This window comes from Rana temporaria, chromosome 5 (genome assembly GCF_905171775.1).
Source record: "Rana temporaria chromosome 5, aRanTem1.1, whole genome shotgun sequence".
Lineage (NCBI taxonomy): Eukaryota > Metazoa > Chordata > Amphibia > Anura > Ranidae > Rana > Rana temporaria.
In genome coordinates this window covers 374,101,503-374,123,089 of record NC_053493.1, presented here as the reverse complement: position 1 = coordinate 374,123,089, position 21,587 = coordinate 374,101,503, and the positions used below count along the sequence as shown (strand labels likewise).

Genomic DNA, 21,587 nt, shown 5'->3' with positions numbered 1-21,587 from the left:
GGCTCATACTGTATACTCTGTCATTTTGTATATGGTTTTTAATTTTTAAAAAAAATAAGACTAGCCAAATGCCCATTTTACTTACCTGAAGCCAAGGTCACATGATGATCCCTCTCTCTTCTCCTGTTTACTTCTTGGGGTCCTTACTTGGGTGCCTGTTTGATTCTTATATCTTCTAGTAGTGGAGGCAACACTTCAAGCAGCCAAGTTCTCTCTCATAGGCCTCGTACACACGACCGTTTTCTTTGACAAAATCCATCAAGAAACTTGGTGGCAGAGATTTTTTGCCGAGGAAAACGGTCATGTGTATTTTTTTCGTTGAGAAAACTGTTGTGGATCTCGACGAGAAAAAAGAGAACAAGTTCTCTTTTTTCTCGTCGGGAGTCTCAATTTCCTCGCCGTGTTTGTCGTGGGGCTGGTTTACCGTTCATGTGTATGCTTAGAAACCCGTGCATGCTCAGAATAAATTATGAGACGGGAGCGCACCTTCGGTAAAAGTAGCGTTGGTAATAGAGATAGCACATTCGTCACGCTGTAACAGACTGAAAAGCGTAAATCGTCTCTCACCAAACTAGAACTTAACACGCAGTAACATGAGATTAGCAAAAGCATCCCCAAGGGTTGTGCCAGTGGAATCGAACTTCCCCTTTATAGTGCCGTCGTACGTGTTGTACGTCACCGCGTTTGAGAATGACAAGATTTTGTCTTGACAGTGTGTACGCAAAGAAAGCTTGACAAGATTCTCGACAAGCCTGACAAGGAACTCGTCGAGGAAAAACGATGTTTCTTTTACGACGAGTTTCTCGGTCATGTGTACGAGGCCATAGGCTCCAGAGGTAGAAGAATTTATGTAGGCAGTGAGGGGACCAATACCTGAAAAGATAATGAGCAGGGAAAAATGTCTGGTCTTCAGGGCAGGATATTAACCTGGTTCATAGAGGAAACTGTGACTTTGATCCATTACTCGGCAGGAAGAAGTATTTAGAATCAAGGCTGAGAAGTAAGGTAAATAATGCACAATTTGAATTTCATTTTCTACTAGAGATGGGCTTTATGAAGAGTCGCAAGACTTTTTGTAACTTTAGTGATTTAAAACCATTTCTCAGATTAGTGTCTACAGTTGAAAAGTAGCTCCATGCAAGTGACTGACAGCCATCTACAAATGTTCAATGTTTTAATGGTTTACAAAAGCTATCATTTGCAAACAGGGTGCTAAGTTAACCACATTGTAAGTCGAATTGGCCTAGGAATGAATAGGTAGGAACCTGTGCATAGAGAGGATGTCTGTACATCTACTGCTGAGCCATAATTACCATAAGATGATACAGAGAGAGGTAGTTTGGAGTACTCAAGTAAAGGCATCACAGAGAAGCAAGATAACAGGCAACTTGGATGTTTCGTCCTGTACTTTAATTGCTAAATTGTCCCGTTTGCCTACAGCATACATTTAAGTCACCACTTCCCAAATGAACACTTGTGTAGCTGTGTTAATGATGCCGTATTTATTATGTTTGGTGCTTACACTCTTTGTGAAGACAGATGATGCTGACACGATGCAGTAGGATACAGGAGTCTGAATGCGTATTTCAGTCAGCACTGTGAAAGCTGTTTGTTTTGTCTTAAGTGAAAAATGAGCGCTGCTAAGCTCCAAATACACAACATGGCCAATGAAACACATATTAATCGTCACATTGTATCCTTGACATAATGAGAAGAAAATACAGAGTGCAATTTAGGCATGACTAAACATCAACCTTTTGCCCAAAATCCTGTGTAGATGACACTAGTCTACTGGCAAACGTAGATTGTTGCATAGATGAACTGAATAAATGTTGGAAAAGGCAAAACCTTGTTCTTTGTGCATTGCATCTTTTCTATCTCAGATCTAAAATGATCTTTTTACAGAATGTGTAGCAGGTTTGCCCCAATAATCGTTCTTATTTACTATGGTCAGGAATGAAAAACACTTTGCAGTCTGTTAAAAAGAAAAACTGTACACAGCCTATATAGCTCAAGCTTACTTAAAGCACAACTAAATGACTCATGTCAGTGAGTTTGTTAGACAAGGCTACAATTCAGGGTGCTACTGTTTTTCTGTCTCCTTTGCTAACTCATAATGCTCTAGGAATATTTTGTAATGTATAAAATGTTTATTTACAAGATTGTATACATATAGTGCAAAAAAATGTTGCAAAACATCAGTTTAAAATGTATATATAAAACTTTGGCCCAGCTCTTAGAGTTGAATTTTTAGAGGGTCTTTATCCAGCACTATTTGTGAAATGACCCTTTAACCTCCCTGGTGGTGTGATTGTCAGATTTTTGATGCTGAAAGCGGTACATTGTTTCACATGGAAATGTGGCGTTTTATATTGTAGGCCTGTAATTCTTAGGCCCCGTACACACGACCGAGTTTCTCGGCAGAATTCAGCCAGAAACTCGATCAGCGCTGAATTCTGCAGAGAAACCCGGCCGTGTGTACACTTTCGGCCGAGGAAGCCGACCAGTTCCTCGTCGAGCCAAATAGAGAACATGTTCTCTATTTCCTCGTTGTTCAATGAGGAAAGTTGGCTCGCCGAGAACCTCGGCAGCTTCACACAGAACTCAACGAGCAAAACTATGAGTTTTGCCTGTCGAGTTCCTCGGACGTGTGTACGGGGCCTCAGAAATAACTCACCTAAATCTGTCCAAACAAGAGTTTAATAGACATCCCAGGTATGATAAAGCTTGAAACACAAAATCATAAATTATAATATAATAAATAACTATAAATAATTATAACAAATAATAATATAATAATAATAAAAATTATTCAATAATGTAATCAAATAAAAAAAAAGAGAAATTTGCTCAGTTGCAGAATTGTCGCTGTTGTTACTTTCAGTGTTTGGTGATGAATTTCCCCACAAATTACTATCACTCAATTCTGCAAATGATTCTAATTTATTGTCACTGTTTTAAAAGCACTAAAAGCACTTTTGACGTAAAGGGACACTTTTTGGTTGCTATGGACAATTTCCAGTTTCCAGGCAGAAAGAACAGTATATATAATATAAAAGTGCATGCAGGACACTGGGCAGACCTCTAGGGACAAAGGGGATGTATCATTATTTTATACAGTACTGTAATCTTTAAGATTACAGTGTACTGTATGTAAACTGTGTATGACATTTTTTGAATTTGGCACCGAGCTCCGTCCCCATGTGTTGCGCCGCTCGCAGGGAATGGAGCTCGGCACTGTGATGAATCGAGGACACACGGCTCGCAGACACAGCAGGGAGACATCACAGGATCCAGGGGACAAGGTAAGTAACCTGTACATGGATACTGCGATGCAATCCCGAGTGTGGATCGGGGTTACCGCTTTTGGTAATGAAAATTCACCCCCAGCCACAATCGGAATACTGTTAAGGAGGTTAAAACCCAAATCCTTTATTTTTTTTTATTTAAATTTCACATTTATCAGTCAGCTTGTGTGAAAATAAAATAGTAACTTGCACTGCATTATTCATCTCCTGTCCCTCACTGTTCCCCACGTACTGGCCACTCTACCATCCAGTATTGGTCCTCTTACTAGTTGAACAGTGGTCAGTGTCATCCAACTCACAAAGCGCCGGGCGTAGGCGGTAAATCTGTGCTAGTTTTAGCAGCACTTTAACGTAGTTTTAGCTGGGCTTTTTGGCTGCTAGCGGGGCACTTTTAACCTCGCTTGCGGTCAAAGAAAGGGTTAAAAGCGTTTCAGCACTGCTGAAGCGCTTTGCAGATGCTTCGGCAGCGCTGCCTATTCATTTCAATGGGCAGGGCATTTTGGTATACACCTCTACGCCCCAAAGATGCAGCTTGCTGGACTTTTCAGAATTTCAGAATGTCCCACAAGTGCACCACCCCAGTGTGAAAAGTCACACTGAAATGAATGGGGAGGCGGCTTTCAGGTGTTAGTTAGAAAAACAAAATCCCCTGTAGCACCCCATTTTGCAATTTTCTCAAGCGTTAGTTAGAGGCTATTTCTACAGTATTTCTTACAGTGAGCTCAGGCCAACCTGACCTTGCTGTTAGGATTCAGCTCACCTGCTGGTGGCACTGTGCTGCTCTGGGCTGATTGTTGCAGTTCCAGTGTCCACCAGCAGGTGTCTCCCAGAAGCCAGCAGGTTGTAATGATCAGTTACACCCGCTTTCAGCTGCCAAGTGGCTATTTAAGGCTGCTCCTCCCTCTCCCCAGTGTGTCACTTTTATGATTGCCCCCTTGGTGCCAGAGCCTTGTTCCTGTGATTCTGATACTTATCCATCCTGCACCCTGTACCCCCTTTGCCTTGCTCCTGCTTTCTGCCCTAGTCTTGTTTCTCCCCGTTGGTTGCATCCTTGTATTTACATGTTACCCTTGTCCCTTATATTGTATATATTTGTATATAGTCAGTTGTTAGGTTCATTAGTTATTTTTGTCATTGGGGTTGGTTCTTGTTTTCTGGCGTTTCCAATGTTCATTGTTTGTTGTGTATTCTTGTTTGTGTGTAAATAAATGTAAATTTAGGGGTCTCTTTCACATGGGCGGACCGTATGTCCGCTTTTTCATCCATCCGTGTACGGATGAAAAAGGGACATACATTGATCTCTATGAGATTGCGGGTGTCAGCGGGTGAACATCCACTGACACCCGATCTCCCCCGGTTCCGCAATCCTCCTATTCTGCAGACGGAGAAAAACCCTATTTTTCCATCCATCTGCGGATCGGATGAACACGGACAAATGGTCCGTGTTCATCTGATACCCCCATAGGGGAGAGCAGAGATCTGACAGGGCGGTCCCTGCACAGTGTGTGCGGACCGCCCTATCATTCCAAGCGGCTCAGCAGGGATCAACGGAGCGATCCCTGCTGAGCAAGCGGAGGTTCACAGGGCGGATCATCACGGATCCGCCCCGTGTGAAAGAGGCCTTAAGGATATCTACATTGTTTGGTCTCAGTTTCCATGTGTAGCTACATGTGTTTGGTCTCTTTAGCTGCTGAATCCTAACACTTGCACCCAGAGGGCAGGTCATGTCTATGGCCGTTACTCACAGTGCATAGTTACATAGGTGGGGATTTACTGAAAGTGGAGCACACAAAATCTGGTGCAACTGTGCATGATAGTCAATCAGCTTATAATTGAATTGAATTGAATTCAGCTTTGACAATGAAATCTGGAAACTGATTGGTGTCTGTACCAGATTTTGTACTCTCCAGTTTTAGTGAATCCCCCCCATAGTTATATAGTTAGTCCAGTTGAAAACAACACACAAGTCCATCCAGTTCAACCTACAGAACTTCTGGGCAGAACATTGTTTACTAGTGTTGCTCACGAATATTCGTATTGCGAATATTCGGCTCGAATATGGCATATTCGAGTATTTGCGATATATTTCGAATTTCGCGGTGAATATTCGCAATTCCGAATATTCGCATTTTTTCAATTTTATTTTTAAAACAGATCACATCCTATCGACGTCTAAAAGCATTGCTGGTATGATTAGAGACCCTGGGCCGAGTAGCTAAGCTGAGGCGATTCTTTTATGTTGCCGAATTAAAAAAAAAAAAATTGCGAATTTTCGCTAATGCGAATGCGAAAATGATTGCGAATTTTCGATAACTGTGGTAGGAGAACTCTGATTGTCTCTGATGCAAAAGGGGGGGGTTTTGTGTATGTTTCTGTTATGAATATTTGTATGTTTGATATTATTTTTTTTTGTAAGAAGGAAAAAATTGCGCATACCTTAAAAAAAGGGGAGAATACAGCAGCAACTCAAAAATGTTATACAACATAAATTAATACAAGACAGAAAATGGAGTCGCTCTACAGGAATAAAAAATATATGTCTAGTGACAAGACATGTGGGCAAATTATAAAATAAGCAAGCGCAAATAACTTGTGAAATACACAGTGAAACAAATATATAAAGAAATATAGTCCCAATAATAGAAAAATAATCTTTCATAAAAATGTCTTTGATATGTGAAGTGAAAAAAAGTCCAAAGCATGCAGCATGAACGTGTTCAATCTTCAAGGTGTTTGATTGACAAACGGCTGTGACAGATGGATAGAGTAAAGAATCACCACCAATGCAAAACACTTTTTATTTTCTATTGTAAAATATCACGAATATTCTGAGCCAATCAGAGTGCTCCTTCCGCATTTGCCGAATATTCGCAATTATTTTGTATTGTAAAATATCAAGAATATTCTGAGCCAATCAGAGTGCTCCTTCCGCATTTGCCGAATATTCGCAATTATTTTGTATTGTAAAATAACAAGAATATTCTGAGCCAATCAGAGTGCTCCTTCCGCATTTGCCGAATATTCGCAATTATTTTGTATTGTAAAATATCACGAATATTCTGAGCCAATCAGAGTGCTCCTACAGCATTTGTCGAAATTGCGCAGTAAATATCGCATTCGCATTTTGCGAAATTTCGAAAAAATATCAAGAATATTCTGAGCCAATCAGAGTGCTCCTACCGCAGTTATCGAAAATTCGCAATTATTTTCGCATTCGCAATAGCGAAAATTCGCAATCATTTCATTTCGATAAAATATCACGAATATTCGAATTTAGCGAATATATCTCGAATATTCGACTATATATTCGAGATATATCGCGAAATCGAATATGGCGTATTCTGCTCAACACTATTGTTTACAGGTTGCTATGCAAGAGGGTGGGGTATTAGACCAGAGTGTATATTTTTTACAGTGGTATCCTTGGATAAAGCTCATCCACAAGCTTAAAAGCCAGTTCACGCAGGGGCGGCACGACTTTGGGGGTGACTCGGCAACGCGATCTCAAGACGACTTCAGAGGCGACTTGCAAAATGACTTCTGTATTGAAGTCAATGCAAATCGCCCCGAGTCGGCCCCAAAAACGTACAAGAACTTTTTTCTAAGTCAGAGCGACTTGAGTGGCTCCTATTAGAACGGTTCCATTGAATAGAGCGGAGCACGACTTGTCAGGCGGCTGAGTCGCCTGACGAGTCGCCCCTGTGTGAACCGGCTCTAAACAGTGCTAAAGAAGAATTACTCTGCTATTCCACTAAGCAGTGTGTACAGAAGTGTGTAGGCATAGATTACCTATATCATATATGGATACCCCCTGTATATACTTATTCCCTTTAGTAAGCTTATTGACCAATATCTATACATCCATTGTTATACTACAGGTTAGGTCAGAGTTTACACCGGTTTGGTTATTTTTTTTCAGTGAGACTCAATGTACAAAAAAGACAATATTCCTTGAATATGCATGAACAGCTTTTTTTTTGTCTTGTGGTCTGTTCTAGATTATACTTAAAGGGTCATAGCGGAACAGCAGGAAAGCAAAGCAGTCTGATCTTACACGGGGCTGATTTCAGTACAAAAGACGCGGATAACGACAACTGTATGTGCAAGTGTGCGCTTATGCTGACCGGAGGTATGTACAAAGCATCTGCTTTCTTTCTTAATGTCAAAAACTTTGTTTGGTATTATCTCTGTATATTTGGGGACAAAATACATACACAATAAAAACTTTGTTTGAGAACGTATTGCAAGACACGCAACATTTTTTAATACATTTTGACTTGTTATACAAGTGATGTCTTGATATAAGAGTGTCGTGTCACAACTGAGTATAAAAGAGAAGAGAGGTGCTAAGTGTAGAAATATGGTTACATTTAATGAAGGTACAACATTTACAGTAGCAACTCACATGGTTGATGATTAAAAGAGGCACATCTAAGTATGCAGGGATCCGGGTAAAGATGTCCACATAGACCGTCCTCCTCACCGCCATTAACGTCGTCCATTTCCCGCTGCGCTCCATGAGTGACTGGGTAGTCTTCCCAGTCACGAATGCAAACTGACAGTGGGGAAGGCTGAGGGTGAACGTACAGTGAAGATTTTAATTTAACGTTTTGACGAGGCACAAGCTCATCTTTCTCAGGACAGGTCGAAACGTCAAAATAAAATCTTCACTGTATGTTCACCTTTTAAGGCCCATGAGTGCCACTGTCGCTATTGGAATATATATATATATATATATATATATATATATATATATATATATATATATAAAACTTTTTAGCATGAGAAAGAGTGGGGACGCTCAAAAATGTATATAAAGTATATTTAGGTACAGTAGACTCAAAGTCCTATCACTTTGAATAATTTGTTTGGACCAAGCTGGCTCAAACATGTCCCTGTTGGGCATGTCAGATCTACTAGTACAAATATTGTAGCTTGGCAGCCTACACAAGCAATGCCCATTTACAATGAACATTACATAATCACCAAAAGAGAGACACTAATTACAATACATGACCAGGCACCAGGCTATTCACATGGAGGACTATTATCCTGTTACCCTGGATTCTGTTAGTACATCATAGCGCACCCATTTTTGGCACGGCTTGTTGTTAGAACAGTTGTTTTGTATATAGATAAGAAAAATCTAGAAATCAACCAAGTGCAAATGCAAGATGAATAAATGGGAATTTGTTATTTATTGCACAGTAATATATAAAATAAGACAGGGGCTGTGAACACATGCTCTGCAGGGAAGGTTTTTAATTGTATTTAAAGTGATTTTTTTTGCCTAAATGCATTCTCTTTAAATTGTCAGCCTTTTTTTGTTTATAGCTCAAAAAAATTAAAACCACAGAGGTTATCGAATGGCCCCAAAAGAAAGCTCTATTTATGGGGAAAAGGGACATTATTTTTGTTTGGGTACAGCGTGGCATGACTGCGCAATTGTCAGTTAAAGAACCACAGTGCCATATCACAAACAATGGCCTGGTCATTAAAGGGATTGTAAAGGTTTGTTTTTTACTTTCTATATAGGTTCCTTTAAGCTAGTGCATTGTTGGTTCACTTACCTTTTCCTTCGATTTCCCTTCTAAATGTTTTTTTTTCTTTGTCTGAATTTATCACTTCTTGTTCCTCCTCAGTAAGCTGTTCTGGCTGACTAACCCCCAGCCAGAACGGATCGGTGATGGGGGCAAGCTTACTGAGGAGAAACAGGAAGTGAGAAATTCAGACAAAAAAAAAATTTTGAAGGAAAATCGAAGGAAAAGGTAAGTGAACCAACAATGCACTAGCTTAAAGGAACCTATTTAGAAAATAAAAAACAAACCTTTACAACCCATTTAAGGGGGTGAAACCTTAAAGCGGAGGTTCACCCAAATAACATCTATATCAGACCAACTTCTTTATACTTCTAACATGTACAGTCCCCATTTATTTTATTTTTTTACGCTGTACATACCATATAATCTATATTTCCAATCTGGCTTCCGGGTACTTCTCCCCGGGGGAGTAGGCGTTTCTATGCTGAGGAGGAATGTCCTCTGGGAGGTCGCCCAGATGATTGACGTCCTTTCAGAAAAAGTTCCTCCCGGCGGATAAGGCCCCGCCCCCGTATTGCGTAGGCGCGTCACGAGTCACAGCGTTTCCGAAAGAAGCTGAACATGCAGAGCTGCGAACGGGCTCTATACGGCACCAACTAGGAGCCATGTAGAGCTGACTGCGCAGGCGCTGTATAGAGCTTCTTCATGTTCGGCTTCTTTCGGAAACGCCGTGACTCGTGACGCTAATATGCAATACGGGGGCGGGGCCTTAGCCGCCAGGAGGAACTTTTTCTGAAAGGACGTCAATCATCTGGGCGACCTCCTAGAGGACATTCCTCCTCAGGATAGAAACGCCTACTCCCGCGGGGAGAAGTCCCCGGAAGCCAGATTGGAAATACAGGCCCAGATTCTCATATCTCAGCGTAAAACTATGCGGGCGTAACGTATATCGTTTACGCTACGCCGCCGCAAGTTTTACGGGCAAGTGCTTGATTCACAAAGCACTTGCCTGTAAAGTTGCGGCAGCGTAGCGTAAATTCCCCGGCGCAAGCCCGCCTAATTCAAATGATCCAGGTAGGGGCGTGGATCATTTAAATTAGGCACGTTCCCGCGCCGAACGTACTGCGCATGCGCCGTCCCTAAAATTTCCCGACGTGCATTGCGCGAAATGACGTTGCAAGGACGTCATTGGTTTCGACGTGAACGTAAATGGCGTCCAGCCCCATTCACGGACGACTTACGCAAACAACGTACATTTTTACATTTCGACGCAGGAACGACGGCCATACTTAACATTGGTTGCCCCATAGCAACTTTACACGTCGCAAATCTAACGTAAACGTCGTATCTTCACTGCGTCGACCGCGCGTTCGTTTGGGAATTCGCGTATTTTGCGAATTTGCATACTCGATCTGGAAAACGACGGAGGCGACACCTAGCGGCGAAAAAAAAATTGCATTTAAGATCCGACAGCGTAAGAGCCTTACGCCTGTCGGATCTAATGGTTATCTATGCGTAACTGATTCTAAGAATCAGTCGCATAGATACGACGGCCCAGATTAGGACTTACGACGGCGCACATGGTGCTGCGCCGTCGTAAGCCCTATGAGAATCTGGGCCACAGATCTTTTTTTATACAGGATACGTAGGTGAAAAGGGAATGCAATGCTTTTAAGAATATTTTAATTGATACTTCTCCACTGGCCGTCGTAAGCCCTTTCAGAATTTGGGCCACAGATTATACGGTATGTACAGCGTAAAAAAAAATAAAAAATAAATGCGGACTGTACATGTTAGAAGTATAAAGAAGTTGGTCTGATATTGATGTTATTTGGGTGAACCTTCGCTTTAAGGGGGCTGAAGTGGTTAAAATTTTAAGCAAGCAGAGGCATCCGGAAGGCAAGAAATCTGGAAGTGCACAAGACAGAGCTATAACCTAGCAACTCCAGGTCATACAACTAAATGAAATTTACAAAACCCTCTCAACTTATCTACATCCAAACCTATCCTTTTATCTGTATAAAGCTAAAGTCAGCTTTAAAATAATAAGGAAGAAAATATACAGCTGTAAAAGCTATCTTGTACACCTCCCAGAGTGAGAGTCATAAATATTTCCAACTTGCCCTTTTTCCATCCAAATGACTGCTTAACTATATAGGCTGAACTCAGCCACAAGAGTCAGTATAGCAAGATCAATGCAAATTGTTTTCTTACAATTATATTGTCATCTCATGACAACATCAATGCTGGTACTGTTGTGTTGTTCTCTAAGCTATCATTACATTGCATGCAAATTATTGTTATTTTGGATCTATTTCCATGCATTGTAGTCACTTTGTAGACCAAGAAGGGACTCTACATGGAAGCAATACAAGCAGCCTTTTGTTTCTTGCAGTCTTACTGTAGAAGGTTGTGTTTTTATTGGCTGTTGCCTTGTGCCATTAACAGTTCATATCACTCATCTGGAGAAACTCCTTTGAAAAATGACTTTGGAGGGACAGAATAAATATTTAGATTATTGCTGATTATGTTATTCATTTGTTTGAGTTCTTCTTTGATGGCTTTAATATTATTATCACAAAAACACGGTAATTTCCATTGGTTGGGGCCGCACTCTTTGCTGATGACATGAGCTTGCTCTCTTCAGCCTCTTCCATTTCTCAAACGTTTCCGATGCTCAATTCCCCCAGTCCCTCACATGCACTTTAGTGTGACACAGTACTGATGGATTTGGTGAAAGACGTGAACGTGTGCAAATATACATTGCTTGTTATACATGTGTACTTTTAAACATGGCAAAGAATAAAGTGAAAAATAAAGACTCTTTATTTAATATTAGATTAACATGTTTAAAGAACGTCAACACATTTCTTGATTCTACTTTGCATGCTATGCAATGTGTGTTTTACAGATATCCGTATATGAGGATAAAACACTTCTAAAAGTACTAATGTGATCTCAACAGTCTGCTAAAAATGTCTAGGTGCTAGTGTTCCCTGTAGTTTGTACATATTTTGGCTAACTGATCTTGTTACACGGTAGCAAAACCACCCAGATTAGTTTGCATTAACAAATACACTTCCTTGAAACTGGTGCATTTGCAACATTTGTCAGCGCTTTAAAGCGGTTCTAAAGTCGTCATCTCGATCCAGCAATGTTGCAGGAAAGACTCAGCTGTCCGAGACTCTCTCTCCTCATTGGCTGAGATAGCAGCAGGGCACCATTGGCTTCCGCTGCTGTCAATCAAAGTCAGTGAGCTAATGAGGAGAGAGAGGGGGTGGGGTCAAGCTGTGGCTCCATGTCTAAATGGAAATACAGAGCAGTGGCTCGGCTCGGGTGCCCCTTAGCAAGTTGCTTGCTGTGGGAGCAAGAGGGAGGGGCCAGAGACATAAGAAGAAAAGGATCTGGGGTGCTCAGTGAAAAACCAACTGCACAGAAGAGGTAAGTATAACATGTTTGTTATTCTTAAACAAAAAGAAAAAAAACCTTATCTTTTGACCTACAGAAATTAGGTCAAAATGTGCCTGTCCCTTGAATGGGAAAACATGGCTTGATGTAATATGTAGCTGGAATTCCATCTCGATTCCAGGATACAATTTCTGTACTTTCAAGGATAGTGCTAAAAGAAAAAAGTTAAACCATCATAGTACTTTCTGCAATTATCTGCAAATTTATTTGCAAACAATGCTAAAAAAAATACACTCACATGGCAATGTGCACTATGACTGGTGCGCAACAGACAGCATTTACACTCTCTTTAAACACCACAAGAGGCAATATAGATGAAGGCTGAAGTTTGTGGTAACAGGGCCCGTAGGATCAGTTTATGGAAGTTTGTTCTGTTTAGATGTCGACATCCAGCGGAGTTACCTTCCTCTCTACTTCCTAGGATTGCGTCCTATGCCACCGGGATTTGTCCTCCAAGGACTGGTTCACACCTATATAGCATGGGGATTCATCAGAGTGATTGGTCCTCTAAGGACTGGTTCACACCTATGTAGTTTGGTTTTGATCCGTTTTTGCAGTGCGTTTTGTATTTTTGCACACGCGTTTTTGATGTGTTTGTTTTCTGTTGGGCAGATTAAAAACGCATCAAAAATACTTTCAAAATGCACTACATGCGTTTCTGCAGTATCTCCATTGAAGTCTATTGAAGTTTAAAAAAAAATCCTGACCCTTTCCAAAAAACAGCTGCTGAAAAAAACATAGCTGTGAAAGTGTCCCATAGGAAACCATGTTAAATGGGCTGTAGAGCATTTCTGCAAAAGGAACCAGGCCTTAGATGATTGATTACATTTGCAGCACTGAAACATTTTGCTGAACTACTCCTCTGTTAGCAATGCATCACTTCTTTTACACAAAGCGGTTAGAGCCGGTTCACACAGGGGCAACCTGTCAGGCGACTCAGCCGTCTGACAAGTAGCGCTCCGCTCTATTCAATGGAATCATTCTAATAGGAGCGACGCAAGTCCCTCCGACTTAGAAAAAAGTTCCTGTACGACTTTGGGGGCGACTCGGAGCGACTTGCATTGACTTCAATACAGAAGTCATTTTGCAAGTTGCCTCTCAAGTCGTCTTGAGATCACCCTGCCGAGTCGCCCCCAAAGTCGTGCCGCCTGTGTGTGAACCGGCTCTTACATGTTTTTCTAATCTGTTTTAGAATATTTTTATAATTTAAAAAAAAAAATGACTACTTTAAAGAAACACTGAAATATCAGTTCTGTGTGGAAACACTTTAAAGCCCAACTCCACCTTTTCAATGTAAAGATACCTTAAATTCTGCAGTCTTTAGCCGGTTCTCATGATGTCAAAGGACCCTTTTTCGCATTCTTCCTCTGGCAGTGGGCGCTCCTAAATGCTGAAAAAAAATGGCACCATATAATTATGTCAGTGCAATTTCCTGCAGGCATTATTCTCCTGTGAGCCCAGGGTTACTTAATGAGGGGCCCCCAAAGTTTGTGTTCATGACACCTTGGGCTTAGAATATGCAGGCTAAATGGTACTGGGTACCGCATTGCAGATCATTGAATCTACGGGGGACAGCAGCGGCAATAGTAAGCATTTCAGTGAAAGCTGTTTTCTTTAATTCCAGTGCAGCAATTAATTTTTTTTTTAAAGTTCTAAGAGCAAATGGGGCATTAATATTACAATGGCATAATTCTGACACTATTGTAATGTTCAAAAACAATAGCATAAACAATGGAATTCCCCTTTAAATGTGATAAGAGCCTTTATCTCATTGTTGTAAAATGTGTGCTTATATACGCATACTAAACTGACACTTGTACACAGCACAGGACAGAAAGCTGGTTCCCTACAGACAGTCTGGTCAGCTACTGATGGATGGAGAACAGGTCCATGTCAGGTCTACTTAGACTTGTTGTGACAGTGGGCAGTAGTTTCTTTGAAGTCTGGTGCTTTAATTCTGAAGAATCAATGCTTTCCATCAACTTGTTTATAGTGATGTATTGTGTTATGGTAGTTGGCCAAGAAATCAGCTATGCAAACGAGTCAAACCATTGTTTTCAGAGCAATTATGCAATCAGGTTCCTTTATAAATATGTTTTTGTTATCTACATAAACTCACACAATATACATCATATGTGTCAGACATCACAATATTATTTTACATAAATTGGTTCTTAGGTTGCTCTGGGTTTGCTCTTGCTATCGATGTTGCAATAAAAAAAGGGTCTGTTTCATTTAATCCTAGTAACAAAAAAAAAAAGGTTATCAACCTTAAAGCAAACCTGTGCTTTTGCCCATGCAGAGTAAATCAAACTTCCCCACTGCTCCGTTCAGCCTCCAGATTCAAATAACGCACCCAGTACTTCTGATTATGAGCAGCATGTTATTTTTTTCCCCCTTCCTCTCAGTGACAGCCAATTGGCAACAGCCAACCCTGTCATGCAGGTTCAAGAAGAAAATCCTTATCTCTATGTAAGATCCAACTAAAGCAACTCAGAACTTGAATACAGTATCCTTTCCTCACTTCTGGAGGCTGAATGAAGCAGCGGGGAAGTGAAGGAAAGGTGGTTATGTGCTGCTGTGGTGGGGGGCATTAAAGCCAACCTGTTGTTTAAAAGTACAGTTGTTAGGTGAAGGCAGGATAGGCTTCTCTGAAGGGAAAGGTTTTCAAGGATCGTCTAAAAGCAAGTAGAGCAGGACAGATTCTGGTAGGGAGTTACATAGGATAGGAGAGGCATGATAAAAGTCCTGGAGGCGAGCATGGGAGCAGATGACAAAGGAACTAGAGAGCAGGAGGTTTTGGGAAGAATGAAGGGAACGAGTAGTTTGGTATTTTGAGACTAGGTTAGTCTATGTAATGGCTTTGTAAGCTGTTGTTAGAATATTTAATTTAATTTGTTTGGTGAGTGAAAGCCAGTGGAGGGAATGAGAGAGAGGGGTAGCAGACACTAAGTGGTTGGTATTATTATTTCAGGTACTTATTGTTGTAATATGTTGGCCAATTTATGTGGGATATTATATTATTATATATATGTATAAGTTCAAAATTGACCAGGCCAGATTTCAGTTGACATTTTGTATCTGTAATCTAATTGCACATATCAAAGGGGGCTTGTTGATGTCAATATGCAAGAATCCAGGATAAGTTTATTTTACACATCAAAACTGTGTTCAGGCCACCTTTGGTATCTGTAATCTAATTGTATATATATCAAAGAAGACTTGTTGATGTTAATATGCAAGAATGCAAATTAGGGCATGTTATGACTCAAGCCGTCTCTGGCTAGGGTCTTTATCTGTCACTCTGAGAGACACAATGTAGATCAAAGATGGCCAATCAAATTGCTCAGCCATTCAGCGGATAGGCAATATAATTCTGGAGGTCAGTCTAGTTATTCTCTGAATATATTCTCTATGATTATGAAGGCACAGGTCTAGAATTGATCTAGGAAAAATGGGACTCTGAATTATATGTACTCTGTTGGATTTGTTCATCTGTGGACTTTGGAATTTGTTCTGTGTTGGAAGTCAAATAAATTGCACTTTCTGGAGAACTTGGGTTGCTGCTGGAACATAACTTACATCATCATACTAATACCTAAATATCAATTATCTACCACTATACCACTTCACTACACTTATATAGAGCCATCAATTTACGGAGCACTTTACATATATGTATTATACATTGTAACTATTGTATGTATTTTTTATTTGCTGCTTTATATTATTAAATATAATAAAAGCTTTATGCTTTTCATTTAGTTGTGGAGTTCCTAGCTATACATATATATCTATATCGTTTTTTTTTAAGAAAATTCAACAGATTTTTGGTGTGCAAGTCAGGCCTGGAAACTGGAGCCCCAAAGAGATATAAAAAGATTTCTCATATAGCCCATCAGAATAAAACCATAACTATTTCATCAGTTTTAGGGGAACTGACCCATTAAAGTTTATATGGTAAAATATTATTTATGATGAAAAGTTGTACAGTCACCTATTCATAGGACTAAAGATTAATTGAAAGATTTATATTTCATTCACCATTGGTCCCAGTGGCATTGTTGTGTAGTTGATTGTAGAAACTATTTGAAAACACAAACCATGCCAAATGTATTTGGTGTAAATCTTTCCCTGTAGACCCATCATGAAGTGTTACCTCAAAGGAAAACACAAAGTTATTACCGAAAGATCAGTGCAGAGTGATAGCTGCTTGATGCAATGGTCAGTGTTAACTACGTATACATAAATGAATTTCCCTGGCAACCAGCCCCTTGTCATCTCCATGGAGATAAATGATGTACTGTCTCTTTTGATGGATCACCTAGAAACAAAATCCATATGAAAGAGCACAGAATGAAGATGTGGAACTTGGGCACCTCAACAAAATGTCTTTGTATTTAGCCACTGCCGAGTATAATGCAAAATTGGAAATGCAAGAGCAACTTAATATATCAGAAACAAATATTCCTTGCAAGTAAATGAATATTTCTTAATTGTATATAGCAGAACACAGAATGATTTTCTGGAACCAATGCAGCTGCTTTCAGGAGATTGGACAATGGCAAACAAAGCTGTAAGGACAGTCTAGTGTAACACCTTACACATTTATACTAGGCTTGGCTGGTTAATACAACCCTGACATGAGTTCTTGTCCAGTCCAGTAAAACACTTCCTGTCCTAGGGTAACAATGCTTATGCTGGCCATACACTATACGAAAAATCGTTCGAAATTCGGTCGTTCAGACAGTTTGTTCGTTTTTCGGATATGGAATGCTCTCCTACAATTGGTGGTGGCTGCCGGGAGTATGGATATCTTTAAAAGACTTTTGGATGAACATCTTAAAGGATACAACATACAGGGATATGGGAAAGCATTTTAGACACTGAAGCCTCGTACACGTGACCATTTTCCTCGACAGAATCCATCAAGAAACTTGGTGGCAAAGCTTTTTTGCCGAGGAAAACGGTCGTGTGTATGTTTTCCGTCAAGAAACTGTCGTGGAACTCGACGAGAAAAAAAGAAAACTCGTGTGTACGAGGCATAAGCCTCCAAAAAGAAAAAAAAAACATAAGTAAATGGTACTGCACAAATGTAGATTTTTAAAGCCCAACTTAATACTCATTTAAAATGCAGTCAATAGATTGTAGGTGGTGAGAAACCATAAGTGATCAGTGTGTTGCCTTTTACTTAGTTCATAAAGCTGCCATAGGCATAGTAAAAAGCCTGATCCCCAACTGCAGAAAAAACACAGCTTTCTTCTAACACATCTCGGGTGCGTTAGAGCTATGGCTCTTTAATCAGAAGGGCGCATGACCATTGCTTGGACATAGAGAGCAGGGGTCCTTCTTTGCAGCATAGCAGCAAGAGAGAGGTTTTTTTTTACTATATCTGTAGCTGTTTTATGAACCAAAAGAATAGTAAGACTGTGACTTCTTACTGTTTTACTGCACCTTAAATCAATTGAGAGCATTTTTCATAAAATACAGTATTTATTGACCTTTAAGCTTTTTTCCTTTTTTTATTTCATATGTTTCCCTGCAGTCAATATTCTATTAACTATCTGTGAAATGTGTTTCTATGTCCTTATACAGGTTGGTGGTTTGATGCTTGTGGCCCTTCTAATCTTAATGGAATGTACTACAACGCTGGCCAAAACCATGGAAAACTGAATGGAATAAAATGGCATTATTTCAAAGGGCCAAGCTACTCTTTGCGTTCAACAACAATGATGATTCGACCATTGGACTTCTAATTCAGAAGATAATGACAATGGAATACTTTCAGTTATGGGAAGTTTATTTGTATTTTATATCAGTTGTGAAAATATGGAATGACTTACAGTATTCCCAGCACACATAAGGAAATCCGTGTGAGGGTTTGCTGATCTCCTTTTGGAAATATACCTTCACAATCAAAGCTGCTGGATCTACAGCAAACAACTGCAAAAATGGTTGAGCCATTATGGATTTGTTCTTCATTGACTCAGTGCTGAACTTGCCATAAGATAACAGGTCCTGTATATCTCATGGTATTGAAACTGAGTAGTCAGTATGTTTTGATAAAAAGACACATATTACCCAACAATTCTCGATGATTATGTGGACTGGGGAAAAAATAAAAAACTTTTGCATCAACGCACATTTAAAACATTCTGGTTCATGCTATTTCTATATTTTTCTATGGACTTTTTCAGAAGACTGTCTTCATGGGCTGGATATGTAGATACGCATCAAATCTTTCAATATACTTTCAAAATGAAAATGTGAATTTGTTCCATTAAGTATTAAAACATGAACCTTTTATATCTGCTTAAAGTGCTTGGGGGGTGTAGGCACAAAAACAACTAAAATACAAAGAAAAAATAACATTGTTACCAAACAAAAACAATTTAATTCTTCCATCAATGTGGTTGGTTGGTATGTGATATCCTTGTTTAACCAATAAATGTGTTTTTTGAAAAGAGGCCACTTGGGCAGGAATAGATGAAAAATGTAAAAGGAAGGGTAATGAAAATGTACCTGCTGGCCACATGCAAAGGAATAATCATTTTGTGACAATAAGCATGTTTTAGTAGCTCACTGGAAATCAACATAACTGATTTAATAATGGTATCAATATTAAATACAATGTATAAAGACCTGGATGAGTGCAATGGCCACATGGAGATAACGTCCTTTATTTCAAGTTGGGAATAAGCGGCAGGTACCTTTATTTTGGGATCTTATTACAGACATCCATAGGCATGCAACTAACTATGATCAGTGAAGGCAAATCACTGAAAGACAGCCCTTGATATAAGCCACATTTAAGAAGATGTCTTCTATAAATAGAATAGGTATCGGTAGCTTGTCAATATAAAATTATATAGGAGGTGGCACTGGAATTTGGTGAGATGGTTCAGAGAACCAACACATATCTGTCTTCTGGAATGAAGCGAGTGATTCCTTTTGCAGCTTCCTTTAGTCCAAAGGTGCCAGAACAAAATAGTGGAACTTTGGATGTGACCATCAAAAGAAAAAAGGTGGAGTCCAAACTGAAGAGTTCAGTAAGCTTTAAGTTGAAAGTTTCTAAAGTTTTTACTCATTACACCCCACGTATATAATCAACTTTCAACTTCCTGCCAGTTCATTTGGCACTCTCTTTTTTTCCCATTGCATGTACCACGTTGAGGTCACCAGTTCCTCAGTAACTGAATGGACTGATATTTTTTTTAAATATTGCTTCAACTCACAAAGGGTCTTAAGTAATAAAAACACAAATTTAACTGTGGCTGGCAACAACCAATGAAAATGCTTGTTTTGTGCCAGTGCACCAGCTGGTATACCATACATCAGCCTCAATATGGTTGCCACAATAATGTCTCAAGGGAAATAGTTTGGGCTGTTCATGGTAGCCATGAAGATTCTTCCTAGCCCTTTCTGATTTCATTAGGAGTAATGGAAGCTGGTATATTAGTACCTATGGGTATCACAGAAATACTTTGTTTTGTACATCATGTCCAAAGGCAGGGGTACGGTCGCTGTCAGAGTAGGCCTGCAGTGTACTAGGGTATCTACAATGATATCATCTCACCCTAGACTCAAACCAAATTGTAACAATAGAAGGTACTGATCACAGTTCTCATAACAGCTTCCTATGTCATGAGAGTGAAGTGTTTGCATCAGGTTATGTTAAAAGGTGGGGGGTGCTAAAATGTAAGTGGCAGTGCTTTGCATTATTGCAACTCAGTACATTTCTAAAATACTGTTTAACTTTCCAAATAAGGGGAAGCTTTACTATATGCTGTCAGGATGCTGTCAGTTACTGTGTGAAGAGTGTAGAGAGACTGAAACATATGAGGTATTAAACAACATACATACAGTATACGTCTGCACGTCAAAGTTGGCCGTTGAGTTGCAAAAAATTACAAACAAATGTTATTAAACATTTGCTCTACAGCATGCTACTAGGGAGGATGTATGTGTAGCACACAGTTACACTTGCAGAAAAGACCAAAAGCACATCTGCACCAACTATGCTTTTAAATGTAGTTTACATATATATTTTAATAAGATCACAACAATATATGGGTTTGAAGCACAAGTACCACAAGAAGAATAAACCAATTTAAGCAAATCAATTCTCATTTACCCAACCACAATACGGTATTACAGTACATGTTAAAGCTAAATTGTTACACAAGGTAGCTGTAAAAAATACTTTTTTACACTTTTATTTTTCATAGCTTTGTTTATCTATAATAAACCTTAGTATACATGTATGGAGTATGGTTGTACAACATATATATTATGCATATGTTTGGTATATTTTTGGTATATGACCTCCTTGTAAGAGGCCCCTGCTTTCTATAACTACATTCCCTTCCAAGTCACTGTTTGTAAAAAGCAAGTGGATAGGGAGATCAGAACTTTTCATAAGCATGTTTGTTCCAGATCTGTGACTCAACATATACTGAAGCCAGATATCTATATTACAGCTAATCATGTTCAGAATGAGAGGTTAGGAATGGTGGCCTTCATATTTTTATTGGTACAGTATCCAAAACTCAACTCAAACTGAGTTTTGGTTGAAGACTGAAAGGTTTAATCACCCACTGTCCGATGACCTCTCTTATATATGGTGGACCCTAGACATGAGATCCGGGCTCTACCCACATAATGAAGAGGTCTCACTTTCTCTGCTGGAGACTCCCTATGCCCTTATTATAATGAGTGAGGCCACCTTGACTGACTAAAGTTTATGAGTATTTGGTTTAATTGAACACCTCTTTATATGAATCCCTAAGAAATGTCAAATACTTATAAACCTCTAACCAACATAGGGATTAGGCAATCAAAAAAAAAAAACATGAGACAGTGAGTATGAAAAGTAGATTTAGATAAAAATGTATTACTTTTTGTAGACTTTTTTAAACCATGTTTACAGAACTGTTTATGCCTGTCAATTACTGAGGCCAAATCCTGTTACTCTTACTTTCCACAGTGATACACAATACATGTTCATAATACAACAGGCCAAAAAGAACCTTGAGTCTGTGAAGAGAGAGGAAAAGTGAGACACGCAAGGGGCATCCAATAATGATTGAAGTGCACTGGGATGAGATAAAATCAGTTGATTTAAGGGTTCATTTGCTAAGCTATAATAATCTATAATGATCATTATTTGCTATAAAACTGTATTTTAGGCAATAAGATCTGTAAATAACTATCACATGGCTAAAAAAAATGTGTTTGTTATGGCAAATAACGCATTACCACATTACCAAAT

The 21,587-nt window shown here is 39.5% G+C and overlaps 1 protein-coding gene across 1 annotated transcript in view; it reads left to right on the top strand.

The window, feature by feature from the left end:
* ANGPT1 (angiopoietin 1) overlaps window positions 1-21,166 on the top strand; it is a 406,724-nt gene extending 385,558 nt beyond the window's left edge. Inside the window, exons 8-9 of the mRNA XM_040354850.1 lie at window positions 7,307-7,437; window positions 17,912-21,166. Coding sequence (XP_040210784.1) covers window positions 7,307-7,437; window positions 17,912-18,072 — 292 coding nt within the window. The 3' untranslated portion in view covers window positions 18,073-21,166. The remainder of the gene's footprint in view (window positions 1-7,306; window positions 7,438-17,911) is intronic.
* The last annotated feature ends 421 nt before the right edge of the window (window positions 21,167-21,587 follow it).